Source organism: Hemitrygon akajei, chromosome 1, assembly GCF_048418815.1.
Source record: "Hemitrygon akajei chromosome 1, sHemAka1.3, whole genome shotgun sequence".
Taxonomy (NCBI): Eukaryota; Metazoa; Chordata; class Chondrichthyes; order Myliobatiformes; family Dasyatidae; genus Hemitrygon; species Hemitrygon akajei.
This window is the reverse complement of record NC_133124.1, coordinates 175,420,829-175,440,380: the sequence shown is the minus strand read 5'-3', so window position 1 is coordinate 175,440,380 and position 19,552 is coordinate 175,420,829. Positions and strand designations below refer to the sequence as shown.

Genomic DNA, 19,552 nt, shown 5'->3' with positions numbered 1-19,552 from the left:
CAATTGGGATTGGACAGAGTGTGTGTGAGCGGTAGAATCTGAGGGTGGGGGTAGTCATTGGGAAAGTGGGGGAATAGAATGGGATCCTCGTGTATTGGTATTGGTTTACTATTGTCACATGTGCCGAGATACAGGGAAAAGCTTGTCTTGCGTACTGTTCAAAAATATTAAATTATTACACAGTGCACTGAGGTAGAACAAGATAAAACAGTAACAATTCAGAATAAAGTGTAACCGTTACCGAAAAAGTGCAGTGCAGGTGAACGGTAAAGCGCAGCATCATAATGAGGTAGATTGTGATGTAATGAGTCCAACCTATTGTACTGGGGAACAATTCTGTCGTGTTATAAAGGTGAGATAGAAGTCCTTGAACCTGGTGATACTGTCCGTGTCTAAGGCTTTCATCTCTCTCACCCAATGTAAGGGGGTGTAAGAGAGAATGCCCAAGGACGGTGGAGTCCTTGATTATACTGGGTGCATTCCTGAGACAGTGGGAAGTGTAGACAGAGTCTATGGAGGGAAACTAGTTTTGGAGATGTGCTGAGCTATGTCCACAACTCAAGCCAGTTCCTTGTGATCCTGGGCCAAACCATTGCCATTCCAAACCATGATGCATCCATTAGAATGGCTTCTCCAGTGCATCGATAAATTTTGTAAGGGTTGACAGCCAATTGCTAACTTTCTTACTTTCTCCAAATCTGAAACAGCGTGTCCAGCTATTAGAATTCCTCTACTGTGAGACAACGGAGTAAAGAATACAGTCTGTGAGATCACAGTAAAGAATATAGTCTGTGAGATCACAGTAAAGAATACAATCTGTGAGGTCACAGTAAAGAATACAGTCTGTGAGATCACAGGAAAGAATACAGTCTGTGAGATCACAGTAAAGAATATAGTCTGTGAGATCACAGTAAAGAATACAATCTGTGAGATCACAGGAAAGAATACAGTCTGTGAGATCACAGTAAAGAATACAGTCTGTGAGATCACAGTAAAATAATACAATCTGCGAGGTCACAGTAAAGAACACAGTCTGTGAGATCACTCAGTGGCAACTTTATTAAGTACACCTCTACACTGCTCATTAATGATGGTATCTAATCAACCAATCATGTTCAGGAACTTAATGCATTAAAAATGCTGATGTGGTCAAGAGATTCAGTTGTTGTTCAAATGTGATCTAAATGACTTTGAATACTTGTTGGTGCCAGATGGGGTGGTTTGAGTATCTCCGAATCTGCTGATCTCTTTGGATATTCACATACAACAGTCTCTAGAGTTTACAGAGAAGGTGTGAAAATCAAAACAAAAATATCCACTGAGTGGAAGTTCTGTGGGTAAAATGCTTTCTTAATGAGAGAAGTCAGAAGAGAATGGTCAGACTGATTCAAGCTGACAGGAAGCAACAAATTATAGTTGTGGCTTGCATGAAATGTAAAACCTTGTGTGTATGGGCTACAGTAGCAGGAGACGATGAACATACACTCAGTGGTCACTTTATTTGATACAGGAGGTACCCCTGAGCATATTTCTGACCAATCAGAGCACAGGGAAATGGAGGTTTCTGAAATCAGTTTGTTCCACAAACGCCATTCTGCTCTCTTCTTATTCATTACGTGGGTTCTGACCTAACAGGAAGGTAGAGTTGTCCCACTACCATGAACTCCTGCCGTTCATGTGGTGACTGAGGTGTGTGCACATTGGCTTCTGTGGTTCCCAGTGACCACACATCGAGCATTCGTCATTGGCTGTCAGGTTTTAGGGCATCCCGAGGTGGTGGATACTGATGGGGGAGTGTTTGCCTTCTTTGTATCCTCCTTTTCATACTTCCCATTCCACACCGACATGTCTGTCCATGGCTCGATGACAAATGCAGTTTGGAGTAAAACACCTCATATTCTAAACCGATGGCATGAGCATAAATTTCTAAAGATGAAGATTATTTGTCACATGTACATCGAGGCAGCAAAATATTCCATGAAATGTATCTTTTGTGTCAATGACCAACACAGTCAAAGGATTGTGCTGGGGCAGGCCTCAACAGTCACCAGCATCGCATGCCCACAACTTTCTCACTGGGGGAGGAAACCCATGAGGTCACAGAGTGGACATACAGACTCCTTACAGACAGTAGCACGGACTGACCCCCAGGTGCTGTTGCTGCAATATGCTATGCTGACACTATGATACCATGTTGCCCTTCTCTAATTTCTGGTAACCATTCCCCTCTGTCCCCCTCCCCCACCCAACCACCTCCCCTTTTTAGTTATATTCCTCATTACCCATTCTGGAAGCCCTTCTCATTCCCTCCCCCGCCCACATGACCTGTCCATCACCACACTCTGGTTCCCCACTGCCTTTCCTTTCTTCTGTGGCCCACTTTCTTCTCCTATTGGATTCCTCTTCTACCTTTCACCTCTTCCACCTATCACATCCCAGCTTCTTACTTCATCGACCCTTCCCCACTCACCTATCTACCCCCTCACTTGGACTTGTCTATCACCTGACATTGTAAACCCCTCCCCCAGCTTCTGACCCCTTCCTTTTCAGTGCTGATAAAGGGTCTTGCCTGAAACGTTTATTCATTTCCACAGATGCTGTCTGACCTGCTGAATTTCTGCAGCATTTCGTGGGTGTTACTTAGATCTTCCTTGGTGTTTCATGTTCGAGAGCCACCCACCTCAGTGAGCCATATTAATCCACGGAGAATTACATTCTGGCAGCTTGGCTACAATGACAACATTTTCCAATCACAAAAGGAGGCAGAAAATGATGGAATCTTGTGAACTTGGATTTTCAGAAGGCCTTTAACAAGGTATCACACATGAGCCTGCTTAACAAGCTGTGAGCCCATGGTTTTAGAGGAATGATTGTAGCATGGATAAAGCAGTGATTGACTTGGGAGCCTTTTCTTGTTGGCTGTTGGTTCCAGTGGTGTTCCAAAGGGGTGAGTGTTGAGACCGATTCTTTTTACGTTATATGTCAATGATTTGGATGATGAAATTGATGGCTCTGTTACAAAGTTTGTTGATGATGTGAAGATGGGTGAAGGAGCAGGTAATTTTGAGAAAGTAGAGAGGCTACAGAAGGATTTATACAGATGCGGAGAATGGGCAAGAGCATAGCAAAGGAAATACAATGTTAAAAATTCATGGTCATGTCCTTTGGTCGTAGCAGTATATGTAGAGGCGATCTTCTAAACTTGGAGTAAATCCAAGTATCTGAGATGTAAAGAGACTTGGGAGTCCTTGTGCAGAACACCTAAAGGTTAACTTACAGGTAGAGTCGGTGGTGAGGGAGGCAAATACAATGTTCACATTCATTTCAACAGGCCTAGAACATAAGAGCAGGGATGTGATGCTGAGGCTTTATAAGGCACCGGTGAGGCCTCACCTTCAGTATTGTGAACAGTTTGGGCTCCTCATCTAAGATGTGCTGGCATTGGAGTATGATTCTGGGAATGAAAGGGTTATCATACGAGGAACATTTGATAGCTCAAGGTCTGTACTCATTGAAATTTAGATGTATGAAGGGGGATCTCATTGAAATCTTTAGAACGTTGAAAGTCCTGGACGGATTAGATGTGGAAAGGATGTTTCCCATGGTGGGGGACTACAGGACAAGAGGGCAGAGCCTCAGAATTAGAGGAAGGCCCATTTAAAACAGAGATGTGAAGAAATGTCATTAGCCAGAGGGTGGTGAATCAGTAGACTCGGTTACACAGGCAACCCTCCCCCCAGTAAAGCCGATGCTTTGTATGGTTGAAGTTGAGGTGGGGAAGACCCTGACCAAGTCAACTCACGCAAAGCTGCAGGGCCCGATAATAGAGCAGGTTGGGTTCCAAGACTGCACAGCTCAGATAACTGAGGTGCTAATGATATATTCAACATCTCTCAAATGCAAAAGCTCATTGGTCCCCCAGCTTTCAAGACAGCACCGTTCATTCCGTTTCTAAAGAAAGTGACGGTAACCTGTCTAAATGACTAGGAGAAACACAGAAACAGAGAAAACCCACAGCACAATACAGGTCCTTTGGCCCACAAGCTGTGCCGAACATATCCTTACATTAGAACTACCTCGGCTTACCCATAGCCTCCTATTTTTCTAAGCTCCATGTATCCATCCAGGAGTCTCTTAAAAGACCCTATCATTTCCGCCTCCACCACCACTGCCGACAGCCCATTCCACGCACTCATCACTCTCTGCGTAAAAAACTTAGGCCTGACATTTCCTCTGTACCTACTTCCAAGCACCTTGAAACTATGCCCTATCATGCTAGCCATTTCAGCCCTGGGAAAAAGCCTCTGATTACCCACACGATCAATGCCTCTCATTATCTTGTACACCTCTATCAGGTCACCTCTCATTCTCTGTCACTCCAAAGAGAAAAGGCTGAGTTCACTCCATCTATTCTCATAAGACAGTCTCCCTAATCTAGGCACATCCTTATAAATCTCCTCTGCACCCTTTCTATGGTTTCCATGTACTTCCTGTAGTGAGGCTACCAGAACTGAGCACAGCATTCCAAGTGGGGTCTTACCAGGGTCCTATATAGCTGTAACATTACCTCTCAGCTCTTAAACTCAATCCCACGATTCATAAAGGCCAATGCTCTGTATGCCCTGTATGCCACAGAGTCAATCTGCATAGCAGGTTTGAGTGTCCTATGGATTCGGACCCCAAGATCCCTTTGATCCTCCACAGTGCCGAGAGTCTTGCCATTAATGCTATATTCTGCCATCATATTTCACCTACCAAAATGAACCATCTCACACTTACCTGGGTTGAACTGCATCTGCCACTCCTCAGCTCAGTTTTGCATCCTATCAATGTCCCGCTGTAACCTCTGACAGCCCTCCACACTATCCACAACACCTCCAATTTTTATGTCATCAGCAAATTTACTAAACCATCCCTCCACATCCTCATCTAGTCCATTTAGGAAAAATCACAAAGTGTAGGGGTCCTGAGGCACACGACTGGTCACCAGCCTCCATGCAGAATGTAACCCATCTACAACTGTTACACAAGCGAGGCGGTGGATGAACCCAAGTGCAGAACATGGGCATGGAGGCAGAGTTGGGAGGCATTCTTGACATAGCGAGCGTAGACTCGGTATCCAGGAGCAATGCCAGATTTAGAACTGGTAGTCCTAAGAACCATGAAACAAGGTTACTCACACCAGAATTGACCAATGAACTGGCAGCTCCTTGTTGTGAACACAGGGTTTTTATCCTGCATTTGCTGATGGAAAGCAAATGTGTGTAGTTAGTGGAACCTGGGAATGATTGGAAACTAAATGAGGGGATTGAGGCCCAATTCCTGAGGTAAATAGCCAGGTGGGGGATTGCCAGAAGGGGCCATGACAACAACCACTCTTGGCCTTCTGTGGGCAAGCCAGTTCTGGATCCACAAAACAACGTCCCCATGGATCCCATGCCTCCTTACTTTCTCAATAAGCCTTGCATGGGATACCTTATCAAATGCCTTGCTAATATCCATATACACTACATCTATGGCTCTACCCTCATCAATGTCTTTAGTCACATCCTCAAAAAATTCAATCAGGCTTGTAAGGCACCACCTTCCTTTGACAAAGCCATGCTGGCTATTCCAAATCAAATTATGCCTCTCCAAATGTTCCTAAATCCTACCTTTCAGGATCTTCTCCATCAACTCACCAACCACTGAAGTAAGACTCACTGGTTTATAATTTCCTGGGCTATCCCTACTCCCTATCTTGAATAAGGGTAGAACATCCGCAACCCTCCAGTCCTCCAGAACCTCCCCGTCCTCATTAATGATGTTCAGCAATCTCCTCCTTCACTTCCCACAGTAGCCTGGGGTACGTCCTGTCCAGTCCCGGTGACTTATTCAACTTGATGCTTTCCCAAACCTCCAGCACATCGTATTCCTTAATATCTACATGCTCAAGCTTTTGAGTCCACTGCAAGTCATCACTACAATGCTCAAGATCCTTTTCTGTATTGAATACTGAAGCAAAGTATTCATTAAGTACCTCTGCCATTTCCTCTGGTTCCATACACTTTTCCACTGTCACACTTGATTGGTCCTGTTCTCCTACATCTTATCCTCTTGCTCTTCACATACTTGTAGAAAGCCTTGGGGTTTTCCTTAAACCTGTCCACTAAAGCCTGCTCATGGCCCCTTCTGGTTCACCTAATTTTGTTCTTAAGTGTCTTCCTGCTAGCCTTATAATCTTTAAGATCTCTATCATTACCTAGTTTTTTGAATCTTTTGTAAGCTCTTCTTTTCTTCTTGATTAGATTTTCAACAGCCTTTGTACAACACGGTTCCTGTATCCTACCATCCTTTCCCTGTCTGATTGGAATGTATCTACGCAGAACTCCACGCAAATATCCCCTGAACATTTGCCACATTTCTTCCGTATTTCTCCCTGAGAAAACTTGCTTCCAATTTATGCTTCCAAGTTCCTGCCTGATAGCCTCATATTTTCCCTTACTCCAATTAAACATTTCCCTAACTTCTCTGTTCCTATCCCTCTCCAATGCTATGGTAAAGGAGATAGAATTGTGATCACTATCTCCAAAACGCTCTCCCACTGAGAGACCTGACACGTGACCAGGTTCATTTCCCAATACCAGATCAAGTATAACCTCTCCTCTTGTAGGCTTTGTGTCAAGAAAGCTTCCTGAACATGCCTAATAAACTCCACCCCATCTAAACCCCTCACTCTAGGGTGATGCCAATCAATATTTGGGAAATTAACATCTCCCACCACAACAACCCTGTTATTATTACTCCTTTCCAGAATCTGTCTCTCTTCTCCTGCTTCTTTATGTCCCTGTTACCATTAGGTGGTCTATAAAAAACACCCAGTAGAGTTATTGACCCCTTCCTATTCCTAACTTCCACCCACAGTGACTCTGTAGACAATCACTTCATGACTTTCACTTTTTCTGCTGCCATGACGTTATCTCTAATCAGCAGTGCCACGCCCCCACCTATTTTGCCTCCCTCCCTGTCCTTTCTGAAACATCTAAAGTCTGGCAGTTGAAGTAGCCATTCCTGCCCTTGCACCATCCAAGTCTTACTAATGACACATACGTTCATAGACTTCAGTTCAGCATTCAACACAATCATCCCTGAGAAACTGATTGGAAAGCTGAGCCTACTGGGCCTGAACACCTCCCTCTGCAACTGGATCCTAGACTTCCTGACTGTCAGTCCGGATTGGGAGCAGCATCTCCAACACCATCACACTGAGCACGGGGCCCCCCAGTGTTGCGTGCTAAGTCCACTGCTGTTCACTCTGCTGACCCATGACGGTGCTGCAACACACAGCTCGAACCATATCATCAAGTTCGCCGATGACACGACCGTGGTGGGTCTCATCAGCAAGAATGACGAGTCATCTTACAGACAGGAGGTGCAGCAGCTAACGGACTGGTGCAGAGCCAACAACCTGTCTCTGAATGTGAACAAAACAAAAGAGATGTTGTTGACTTCAGGAGGGCATGGAGCGAGCACTCCCCACTGAACATCAACAGCTCCTCGGTAGAGATCGTTAAGAGCAACAAATTTCTTGTTGTTCACCTGGCGGAGAATCTCACCTGGTCCCTCAACACCAGCTCCATAGCAAAGAAAGCCCAACAGCAGCTCTACTTTCTGCGAAGGCTGAGGTAAGTCCATCTCCCACCCTCCATCCTCATCACATTCTACAGAGGTTGTATTGAGAGCATCCTGAGCAGCTGCATCACTGCCTGGTTCGGAAATTGCACCATCTCGGATCGCAAGACCCTGCAGCGGATAGTGAGGTCAGCCGAGAAGATCATCGGGGTTTCTCTTCCCATCATCATGGACATTTACACTACACGCTGCATCCGCAAAGGAAGCAGCATTATGAAGGACCCCACGCACCCCTCATACAAACTCTTCTCCCTCCTGCCATCTGGGAAAAGGCACCAAAGCATTCGGGCTCTCACGACCAGACTATGTAACAGTTTCTTCCCCCAAGCTACCAGACTCCTCAATAACCAGAGCCTGGACTGACACCTTACTGCCCTATTGTCCTGTTTATTATTCATTGTAATGCCTGCACTGTTTTGTGCACTTTATGCAGTCCTGGGTAGGTCAGTAGTCTAATGTAGTTGTTCTTTGTTTTTCTCTGTGTTGTTTTTTACGTAGTTCAGTCTAGTTTTTGTACTGTGTCATATAAAACCATGGTTCTGAAAAACATTGTCTCATTGTAAATCAGGAGATTTACCAGGATGCTGCCTGGTTTAGAGAGTATGGATTATGATCAGAGATTAAGGGAGCTAGGGCTTTACTCTTTGGAGAGAAGGAGGATGAGAGGAGACATGATAGAGGTGTACAAGATATTAGGAGGAATAGACAGAGTGGACAGCCAGCACCTCTTTCCCAGGGCACCACTGCTCAGTACAAGAGGACATGGCTTTAAGGTAAGGGGAGGGAAGTTCAAGGGTGATATTAGAGGAAAGTTTTTCACTCAGAGAGTGGTTGGTGCGTGGAATGCACTGCCTGAGTCAGTGGTGGAGGCAGATACACTAGTGAAGTTTAAGAGACTACTAGACAGGTATATGGAGGAATTTAAGGTAGGGGGTTATATGGGAGGCAGGGTTTGAGGGTTGGCACAACATTGTGGGCCGAAGGGCCTGTACTGTGCTGTACTGTTCTATGTTCTATTTTTACTATGTACTGTACCAGCAGTTGTGGTTGGAATGACAATAAAAGTGATTTGGCTTGACTTGACTAATGGCCACAACATCATAGCTCCAAGTGCTGATCCACGCTCTAAGCTCATGCGCTTTAGTCATAATGCTCTTTGCCTTAAAGTAGAAACACCTCAAACCTTCAGTCTGAGTGTGTTCCTTCTCTATCCTCACTTTCGCACAGTTGCCAAGCTTTCTCTATTTGTGAGCCAACCTCCCTTTCCTCCATCACTTCAGTTCATTTCCCAAACCCCAGTAATTCTAGTTTAAACTCTCAATAGCCTTTGCAAATCTCCCCACCAGGATATTGGTCACCCTCAGATTCAAGTGCAACCCATCCCTTTTATAAATGTCACACCTGTCCCAGAAGAGGTCACAATGATCCAGAAATCTGAATCCTTGCCCCCTGCTCCAATCCCTCAAACATGCATTTATCCTCCACCTCATTCTATTCCTATACTCACTGTCATGTGGCACAGGCAGTAATCCCGAGATTACTACCTTTGAGGTCCTGCTTTTCAAATTCCTTCCTAAATCCCTGTAGTCTGTTTTCAGGACCTCCTCCCTTTTCCTACCCATGTCGTTCGTACCAATATGTACCACAACCTCTGGCTGTTCTCCTTCTCACTTCAAGATATTGTGGATGCGATCAGAAACATCCCAGACCTTGGCACCTGGTAGGCAAACTACCATCCACGTTTGTTTCCTGTGTCCAGAGAATCGCCTGTTCGACCCCCTAACTATAGAGGGGGACTATTGTCTAGTACCATTAACATCAACCATTATGAAATGCTTGGAGTGGCTGGTCATGGAACATATTAAAGCCTTATTTCCGGCCACATTGGACCCTTTCCAGTTTGCTTATCACTTGAATTGATCCACTGACGATCAGTGAACTCTGCCCTCCACTCTGAGCTGCCCCAGTTGGAAGATGGGGTCTCATACATCAGGCTGCTGTTATAAACTTCAGTTTGGCATTTAACATTATCATACCACAGGAATTAGTGGGGAAACTATTTTTACTGGGTCTTAATCCCTTCCTCTGTAACTGGATCCTGGACCGCTTAACAGAAAGGCCACAATCAGTCCATGTAGGCAGCAATGTCTCTAGTCCCATTACACTGAGCACGGGTACTCTCCAGGGCTGTGTGCCCAGTCCACTGGAATTCACACTCCTGACACGTAACTCAAACCGTGTCATCCAGTTTGCAGATGACACAACATTGGTTGGCCTCATCAACAGCGATGATGAGTCGGAGTACAGAGAGGCTTCTGAACTCCCTGCCTTATTGCATTCTAAGTGTAACTGGCAAATCTGTCTGTGCCTTATAATATTTAATTTATGAAATTTACTTTGTTTATTTATGCTTAATTCATCTGTAGATTTTATCCTTTAAGTTATTGTGCATGTATGTTATGTGTACTACTGTGCTTTACACCTTGGTCCAGAGAAACATCGGATTGTTTGATGGTATACATGTATATAGTTAAATGACAATACACTTGACTTGATGGGGTGGGGAGAGGTGAGAGTGTCCGGGGTGTGTGGGGTTTTTGACAATGCTGGCTGCTTTACTCAGGCAGCAGGAAATGTAGGCAGAGGCCATGGAGGGGAGGCTTGTTTCTGTGATGTGAAGTTCCTTGCAGTCACAGACAGAGCAGTTACTGTACCAAGCCGTGATGCATCCGGTCAACATGTTTTCTATGATTCGAATAGAGAAGGAAGTTCATGCTGAAACTGAACCCAAAACTGTGAAGGTTAAAATTATTGCTTGTCCCTGCGGACGTGTAACCGGTGGTTTGATGTATGAGTGTGCTGGAGGGTGTGCAGTTATCCACTGAGGGTAGTTGAGCTTTGTGTCTAGTTCTTTGCATTTTTTCCAATCCTCCACTCTCATCACCAGAGACTCTCAGAATCATTCTCTAATCAACCCGCAGAACAGAACTCCCTCAATCTGGAATAGTTTCAGTGTATCTCTGCCACATACACCAACCTTTCCCCAAAATGTGACGACCAGACTAAACACTAGACCAGGGGTTCCCAAACTGGGGTCTTGGTTAATGGTCGGGGTCCATGGCATACAAAAGGTTTGGAACACCTATACTAGGCTTTTCATAATGTTTCATTGCAACCATAAGTCCATAAAAGATAGAAGCAGAAATTGACCATTTGGCCTACCAAGTCTGCTCCACCATTTAATCATGTCTGATTTATTATCTCTTTCAACCCCATTCTTCTGCCTTCTTCCCATAATCATTGATGCCCTGACTAATCAAGAAACTATCAACCTCTACTTTAAATACATCCTATGATCTGGACCCGACATCCGCTGGGGCAATGAATTGCTCAGATTAACCACCCTCTGGTTTGACTGATCTCATGATTCTGCCTCTATTCAAAACATTTCTCTAACCACTTATTTGCCCTGACTTGCCCCCTGTGATGAACTAAACACATTTTCCCCGAGTCTTCCTCCTTTCCAGTACGGCTTGCAGAATTGCATCCTCTTTTCTTTCTTCCTCCTTGCATTTAGCACTTCTCCTTTCTCAGTGAAAACCTACGCCTGTCCCTTCTCTGCTACCTCCCTGTCCTATATTTATCTCCTTGAATTCTCCCATGATACCCCTCTCGATCCCCCATGATACCCCTTCTCCAAATTCACTTCATCTGTCAGCTTGAAAACCGTCAAAATTTCCAGTCATTACGTTACCTGTATATCCATAAAGGGAATGCACTTCAAAAGTGCAAAGCTGAAATAAATTTATTATCGAAGTACATATGTGTCACCATACACAACCCTGAGAATGAATTTCTTGCGGGCATACTCAGTCAATCCAAGAAGCACAATAGAATCAATGAAAGACCACACCCAAAATGACGGACAATCAACTAGTGTGCCAAGAGAACAAACTGTGCAATCAGTCCAGTCTGTTTACAATTCCATATCTCCTTAGGATATTGGAGACATTTAGCCCATCGAGTATAAATCTGACAGTTTCTGTGGTGATCCCAACACCCACAATCTATTCGTAAATTCCCGTCAGTTCCTCTCAGACTGTACAGAATAGCTGTACAGTCGGAACGGTTTAAAATGGCCAATTAACCTATCTGGGCTGCACCTTCAATCCTGACGTGGTCTCGCATCACTTGCCTTTTCAAAACTATCAGCTGGATTCCCCTCATCATCCCTATTTATTGATCAAGAGACGCTGAAATTTGGATGAGACAACTGGTCCAGAGGGGGTCAGGTTGCAGAGACAGGGAGGGGTGTGTGGTCCAGAGTGGGGTTACAGAGAGAGGGAGGGCTCTGCCTGAGAGTCCTATCCCACAGTGCAGCAGTCCCTAGGCTAAGCAAAATTAATGTCACTGTTGGATTGAATGGGTTAATCATTTGTGAATACTTCCTCATTTTGTTTCCCTTTCCTGATTTAAGTATTCTCTTCAACAATTTTATCCACACAGTGCAGCTTCTGCAGGAGAGGGCAGTGACCCCTGAAGTGTCTGTCTGATTAACTCTGGAGACGAGCAGTGGACTGATCCTGGGTATGTAATTCCATGCTTGTAGCCAACTCTGGCAAGAACTGGTGAATGTGAGAGATTGTACAGAGTCTGATCATTGATGCAATTTTTGGGTTTCTACGTCCTGTTTAATGGCGGTGGGATGCTGTACAGAGTCCGATTATTGATGCAATTTTTGGGGTTCTACGTCCTGTTTAATGGTGGTGAGAACTTGTACAGGGTCTGATCATTGATGCAATTTTTGGGGTTCTGCGTCCTGTTTAATGGTGGTGGGATGCTGTACAGAGTCCGATCATTGGTGGACTTGGTTGTGGTTCTCAGTTCCTGGCTTTATCCAGGACAGCAATGGGCTCTCCAGCCCGCCACACTCCTGCTGTCTCAAAATTACATTCTAGTGATCAACCCTCTCTGTGCCTCTGCCTGCATTCTATTCCAATCAGGTCACTCATTGTCTTCCTTCACTCTAGGGAGAAAGAGAGAGAGGGTGAGAGAGGGAGAGAGAGGGAGGGAGAGAGAGGAAGGGTGAGAGGGAGGGAGAGAGAAGGAGAGAGGGAGAGGGAGGGAGGGAGAGAGTGGGAGATGGAGAGAGAGAGAGGGAGAGAACAGGCTGTGTGATATTGTCGGATCTGTGGTTCCCCTTCAACACTGAGATCAGCTTGTTTTGTGGATCAGTATTAGTTTGAATTATGTACAACTACTACTGTAGACATTTGTTTTTCTTATGTACAGTGTGATAACTGTAATTGCACGCAGTTCTCCGAGTGCAGTCTGACCAGTGGCTTGTAACATTGCAACATATCATCCCAACTCTGATACTCTGCACACTGACCCATGAAGGGAAGTATACTGTAGCCTCTTTCACCATCCCATCCACCTGTGTTACTACTGTCAGACAACAGTGGTCTCAGAGTCTCTGCTTATAAACACAAGCCATTCTGCAGGTGCGGGAAAGTTTGAGTGACACATAGAAAATGCTGAAGGAACTCAATGAGTCAGACATTCTGTGAGTTTTGCTGAGTTCTCCAGTATTCTTGAAAGTTCTCTGCTTGTCACCTTTCCTTGGGACCCATCCATTTAGTGTAGTCATTGACTTTCCAAAATCCATCACCTCACACTTGTTCGGGTTAAATTCCATCGGCCATTGCATCACCAAACTGTTCACCTGCACTTTGCCCTGTGGCAACATTTGACATGCTCCCCTGCTAATCACAAGCTCAATTTAGATGTTGTTTGCATACCTACTGACCTCCGACCTCTGGAGACATAAAGGACAGCAGATGTGGGAATCTGGAGCAACAAACAACCACAGGAGGAACTCAGTGGGTCAGCAGGTCTGTGGCAGGAAAGGAATCGTAGATGTTTTGGGTTGAGACCCTGAATCCGGACTGAGATTGGTGGGGGGAGGGGTGGGGAGTGGTAATAGAGATAGCCAGTACACACACAATACTAGAGGAACACAGCAGATCAGTCAGCATCTATAGAGAGGAATGAACAGAGAGTGTTTGGGCCGAGACCCTTCATCAGGAGGTAAAAGACTGGGTGCATTCATCTTATCTCCACGCCTCATGATTTTATGTACCTCGAGAAGACACCGCATATTAGCCTTGGCTCCAATGAATAAATCCCAAAATACACAAAATCTCTGCATAACTCAGTCCCTCGAGTCTGATCAACACCCTCCAAAATCTACCCTGCACTCTTTCTACATAATGAGCTTTGCAATTCAAAAGACCAGTGACTGGGAACAAGGAACATTTTTTTGAATGATGGAAATGAGGAAATGTCACACTGTCAGAGGGAAAGTACTGAGGGAGTGTCACTCTGTCAGAGGGACAGTACTGAGGGAGTGTTACACTGTCAGGAGGACAGTACTGAGGGAGAGTCACACTGTCAGAGGGACAGTACTGAGGGAGTGTCACACTGTCAGAGGGACAGTACTGAGGGAGTGTCACAGTGTCAGAGGGACAGTACTGAGAGAGTGTAACACTGTCAGAGGGACAGTACTGAGGGAGTGTCACACTGTCAGAGGGACAATACTAAGGGAGTGTCACACTGTCAGCTGTCAGACGGACAGTACTGAGGGAGTGTCACACTGTCGGAGGGACAGTACTGAGGGAGTGTCACACTGTCGGAGGGACAATACTAAGGGAGTGTCACACTGTCAGCTGTCAGACGGACAGTACTGAGGGAGTGTCACACTGTCGGAGGGACAGTACTGAGGGAGTGTCACACTGTCAGAGGGACAGTACTGAGGGAGTGTCACACTGTCGGAGGGACAGTATTGAGGGAGTGGCACACTGTTGGAGGGACAGTACTGAGGGAGTGTCACACTGTCAGTTAGGCAGTACAATGAGTAGAATACCCCAGTGTCAGTTCTGCAACACTTTCAATGAAAGCTTGGACAAAGATCCTCAGTAGAGCTTGCAATCTTTCCTCTCATGGTTTATCATCATTAATATGTTGCTCCTTTCAGGGAAAACTGTCCCAACCTGTCCAGTCTCTCCTTTCCACTCAAACTCTCTAATCCTGGTGATATCCTCGTGAATCTTTCCTGCATTCTCTCCAGCTTAATGACATCCTTCCTGTAGCTGGGTGACCAGAACAGCACAAAATGCTCCAAGTGCAATCTACCAACACATTGAACAGTTTTAAGATAACGTTCTAACTTCAGTTCTCACTGTCCTGACCAATATGTCCAATGTGTCAAACACCTCCTTCACAACTTCCTGTCAGTTTCCTGTGCCATTCTGGTTCACTGGGGCCCAGTTCCTCTTTAATGTGTCCTTGTTTTCAAAGCCAGTACAACATTAAGAAGGTATTAATTAAAAGTGTGTGGGATTACTAATGGGAATAGCGTGGAACAGTCTGGGAATCTACTTGTCTCTCACACTGATATTAGAAGCACAGCAGTTCGCTGGAGATTCATTGTAACTACTTTCTTTTCAAGTCTAAGGGTGGAAAACTGACAGAATATGCTGGATCTGAGAACAATCGGAAAGGTGTACTTCCTCCTGCCACTTCTTCAAGGTAAATCAGCAGCAGCTCGGGCAGCAAATCCCTGATTTTCCTCTAGTCTGGCTGGTGTGACACTAACCAGGGTACTCAGGGCTGAGTAGGTGGCTGGGCTGTGTGTCCGGCTGGTTAGCTGAAAGAGCCAGAGTCTTACAACACATAAACAGGCCCTTCAGCCCAAATTGTACCTGCTGACCAAGATTCCCATCTAAATTATTCACAAACACAAGAGATTCTGCAGAAGCTGGAAATCTTAAGCAACACACACAAAATGCTGAAGGAACTCAGCAGGTCAGCAAGCATCTCTGAAGGGGAATAAACATTTTGGGCTGTGACCCTTCATCTAGGCATTTGGCCACCTCTGCCCCATATCCTTCTAAACATCTCCACTCCATGTTCCTCTCCATATGTTGTTGATCTGCCTGCCTCTACAACTTCCTCTGGCACCTTGTTCCTCATAGAGTGGACGTGGAGAGGACATTTTCTAAAGTGGCAGAGACTCAGAACAGAGGGCATATTCTCTGAACAGAAACATCTCATTAGAACAGAGAAGAGGAGGAAATTCTTTAGCCAGACTGTGTTGAATCTGTTGAATTAATTGCCACAGACAGCTGTGGTGGCCAATTCATAAGGTGTATTTAAAACAGAGGTTGATGGTTTCTTGATTAGTAAGAACCTCAAATGTTACCGGAGGAAGGCAGGAGAATGAGGTTGAGAAGGATAAGAAGTCAGTCATAAGAGAATCGTGAAGCAACTTGATGGGCTGAATGGTCTAATTCTAATTCTGTCTCTTGTAGTTTTATGGTCTTATATATTGTTTATTCTATGGGTGAAGAAATTGCTCCTCGAGTCCCTATTCAATCTTTCCCCCATCACTTTAAACCTGTGCCTCCGTATGATACACTCCGATGAAGAATGTCCCAACCAGTTCAACCTCTCTCCGTTACTCAGTCTCTCATCAGGGTAGTGGAAACAGCTTTAACAAGATTAACCGGTGGGAATTGGATCATTCCGGGATGGAACGTGTGGGGCAGTGGGGCGAGAGCCCGGCTGATTGGTGAACAGCTTCACAGAGACATCACTGGCTCGATAAGAATAGTCAGTGACAACTCAACAGTGTTGGTTCAGTCTTGCTGACGGTGGAAATGTGTGAAACCACGGGTGTTGGGCAGTTCTCAGAACTCGGCTGGTTAGTTTCTCGATATCACACATCAGCAATTAGCTCCCATAGTTCAAAGTTCAAAGTACATTTATTATCAGAGTATGTAGAATATGTACACTCTTGAGATATGTCGCGGAGCAGCGAGCTGAACCTCGTCTCCCACCCCGACACTCTCACCTTTTCAATCTGTCCCTGCACTGAAATTGCCAAACTTGGGTTGTTTCTCATGCTCGGACCCGAACCCTGCCACTTCGATAGGCGCTTGGGTTCGGGGCCCGTGTCCCACCGCTTCCACTCTGCCTTCCCTCCACTCACATCGCCTCTGTTCTACCGCATCGAATTGCCTCCAAGTCGCTCCAGCAATGGCCAAACATTGGTTCATTCCCCGCTCTCAGGACCAATCCAGATGACTCGATTCGACCCTTACAGGCCACGTCACAACTGTCCTGTACTTCCCAGACTTCACACCGCAAAAATACCAGGTCGTACAGGCAGCTCAAAAGATCAACTGCGAAAGGGAAGTTTCGAGAAAAAAGTGTGATTAATTCCGTAATTTATAGTTTTGTTGGCTTTGCTATCAGAAAGTCGTCGCTGGTCTTCACCAACGCCCTCTTAAACCGGAAGGGTAAAATGAAGCTCCATAGAGGGAGGATAGCACTCTGTGAGGGGCAGTGCTGAGGGAGAGTCACACTGTGTGAGGGGCAGTGCTGTGGGAGAGGCACACTGAGTGAGAGGCAGTGCTGAGGGAGAGGCACACTGTGTGAGGGGCAGTGCTGAGGGAGAGGCACACTGTGAGAGGGGCAGTGCTGAGGGAGGGTCACACTCTGTGAGGGGCAGTGCTGAGGGAGAGGCACACTGTGTGAGGGGCAGTGCTGAGGGAGGGTCACACTCTGTGAGGGGCAGTGCCGAGGGAGAGTCACACTGTGTGAGGGGCAGTGCTGAGGGAGAGTCACACTGTGGGATGGGCAGTGCTGAGGGAGAGGCACACTGAGCGAGGGGCAGTGCTGAGGGAGAGTCACACTGTGTGAGGGGCAGTACTGTGGGAGAGTCACACTGTTTGCGGGGCAGTACTGAGGGAGGGTCACACTCTGTGAGGGGCAGTGCTGAGGGAGAGGCACACTGAGTGAGGGGCAGTGCTGAGGGAGAGTCACACTGCCGGACGGGTAGTTCTGTCTTCAGTCTGGGAGAGATGTGTTCCTGGCCGTTAGTAGGCTTTTCCTGACAGAGGCGCCGATGCTGGTACTTGTGAAGTTGGTTATTCTTTCCGACGCTCACCCCCTGTATCCCTGGTACGACCCTCCTCCCCAGTTGCACTCTCCTGGTGCGGTCAAATACAACCCCAGTGTGGTACAGGACACCTCTGCAGGGGTTTGATCACCTTTTCTCATTTCAGCACCACTTGCTGATGCAACTGGAATGGGGTGGGGATGCAGATGGGGTTTTCAGGTGCAATTTCAGGGGCATTATTACAGTCCAGAGATGACATGTCAGGTCTATAAAGAGTTTGGGCATACTCGCAGGCTGCGAACTTCACTTCGGAGACACAGGGCAGCACTGCTGAGCCTTCCCGAGCTGCCCTTCCCCTGCTGTTCCCCCTCCAGTCACTCTCCCGCACCCACACCCCCCTCACCCATCAGTGGTGGTGAAAGTCAGGGATGGGCGCGGCGCGGATGACGGGGCGGGGTCAGGTAACAGGTAGGAAGGCCAAGAGAAAGAAACCATCTTGAGGCCTCTCCCCCAGAGGAGAGGGGCAGGAGGTTACTCCTGAACCCGACCCGAAGGGCCCTGTGGTGTCTGAGATTCAGCAAAGGCCTGGGTAGGCCGGGGTACGGAAAGTGGTGCCCGAGTCTGAGGGAGCCTCCGATATGGAGGTCAGCGTGCCACAGCACCCCTGTGGTCTAAAGATACGGAGAGATGTGTCTCTGAGTCTGCAATCCAGGGGAAGGATTTACCTCCTGTTAAGGCCGTATGCTCAGAGTATGTCTCCCCAGAGCTGGAGGAAAGCCCTGTCACACAAGGGACCTCGGAGTGGCTTCTCTTCAGCAAGCGTCCTTCAGGCGGGTGAACGGCACCATTTTAGAGGGAGCGTGTGAGGTGGCAGAATTGCCTTCGGTTGAGACTGTGTGCCCAGAGCACCCATCCTCTGGGGAGGAAAGCCCTGGAGAACAGGGATCGCCTGTGAGTGGAGAGTCACTGGTGGGGTTAGTCTCTCAAACTGTTGCCTCAATCGAGCGCCCTGCTGAGGGGGTCCTGTCCCGATGCATGAGGGGAACCGGAGTAGCCCTGGATCACCATCCCATGCAGTTATTCAGAAGGAGGGTGTCTCAATGAGTGAGGAGGGAGGGGACTCTGATAATGCTGTTGCTCGGGAGGGTGACAAGCGTGTAGAGGTGAACATGTCCCAGACGTCTCGTGACCTCCGATCGAATTCCAGGAGGATCAGTGGGGTGTCTGCTCTGAGATCGGATTATATGGTACCGCGTGGTGGTAGTGAGTGAGAGACCTAGCTCTCGGAGGGATTCTGGATCCTGGGGTGGTGGCCTTTCCTCTGTCACTGATCATGAAGATAGGGTGATACCCGTGGTGCGAAGCTCACAGTCCCTTTTCGTGATGCACCCAGGCAGTTCTTGTAAGAGCGACATTTCACTTCCTTGCCTTCGAGTGCGGACGAGACACGCCTTGGCGGTCTGTTTTTACCCCCCAGCGGCGGGGAAACTCTCTGTAAACAAGGGTGCTTCCGCTGTATACTGGGAACGCCATCCACCTGTCCATTCTGTGACCAGGAAGAGTCAGTGTACTGAGGCGACCCACTTCCCCGCGCACTCGAACCGGCGCGCGCCGGCATTGAGGCCGGTCCCAAAGAGGGCGCCAAGCCTGCTTCACCAGCACGGGGAAAAGCCCGCGCGCGGGACCGGACTGTGAATACGCGCCCCCTACAGCATTCCCGCCCGGGGAGGGTGGGATCGGGAAGGCTTTAAAGCGAGGCCGCGAAGTTTGAATAAATCTCTTTTTACAACTGCAGCTCACCAACTCCGTGTCAATATTTCAGCGCTCCGTGTAGCACACCGCTACAGTACCACATTTATATGGAGTGTGAAAGGTTGCAGCCCCTATTTGAAAATCTGAAGGGGCTGTTCCTCAGGT

The 19,552-nt window shown here is 46.9% G+C and overlaps 2 protein-coding genes across 2 annotated transcripts in view; one reads left to right on the top strand and one right to left on the bottom strand.

Moving 5' to 3' along the window:
* Positions 1-19,552, bottom strand: part of LOC140726636 (myelin-associated glycoprotein-like) — a 614,100-nt gene that overhangs the window by 47,889 nt on the left and 546,659 nt on the right.
* Positions 18,377-19,552, top strand: part of LOC140736287 (sialic acid-binding Ig-like lectin 6) — a 30,223-nt gene continuing 29,047 nt past the window's right edge. Inside the window, exon 1 of the mRNA XM_073062257.1 lies at positions 18,377-18,586. Within this exon, the coding sequence (XP_072918358.1) occupies positions 18,377-18,586 (210 nt within the window). The remainder of the gene's footprint in view (positions 18,587-19,552) is intronic.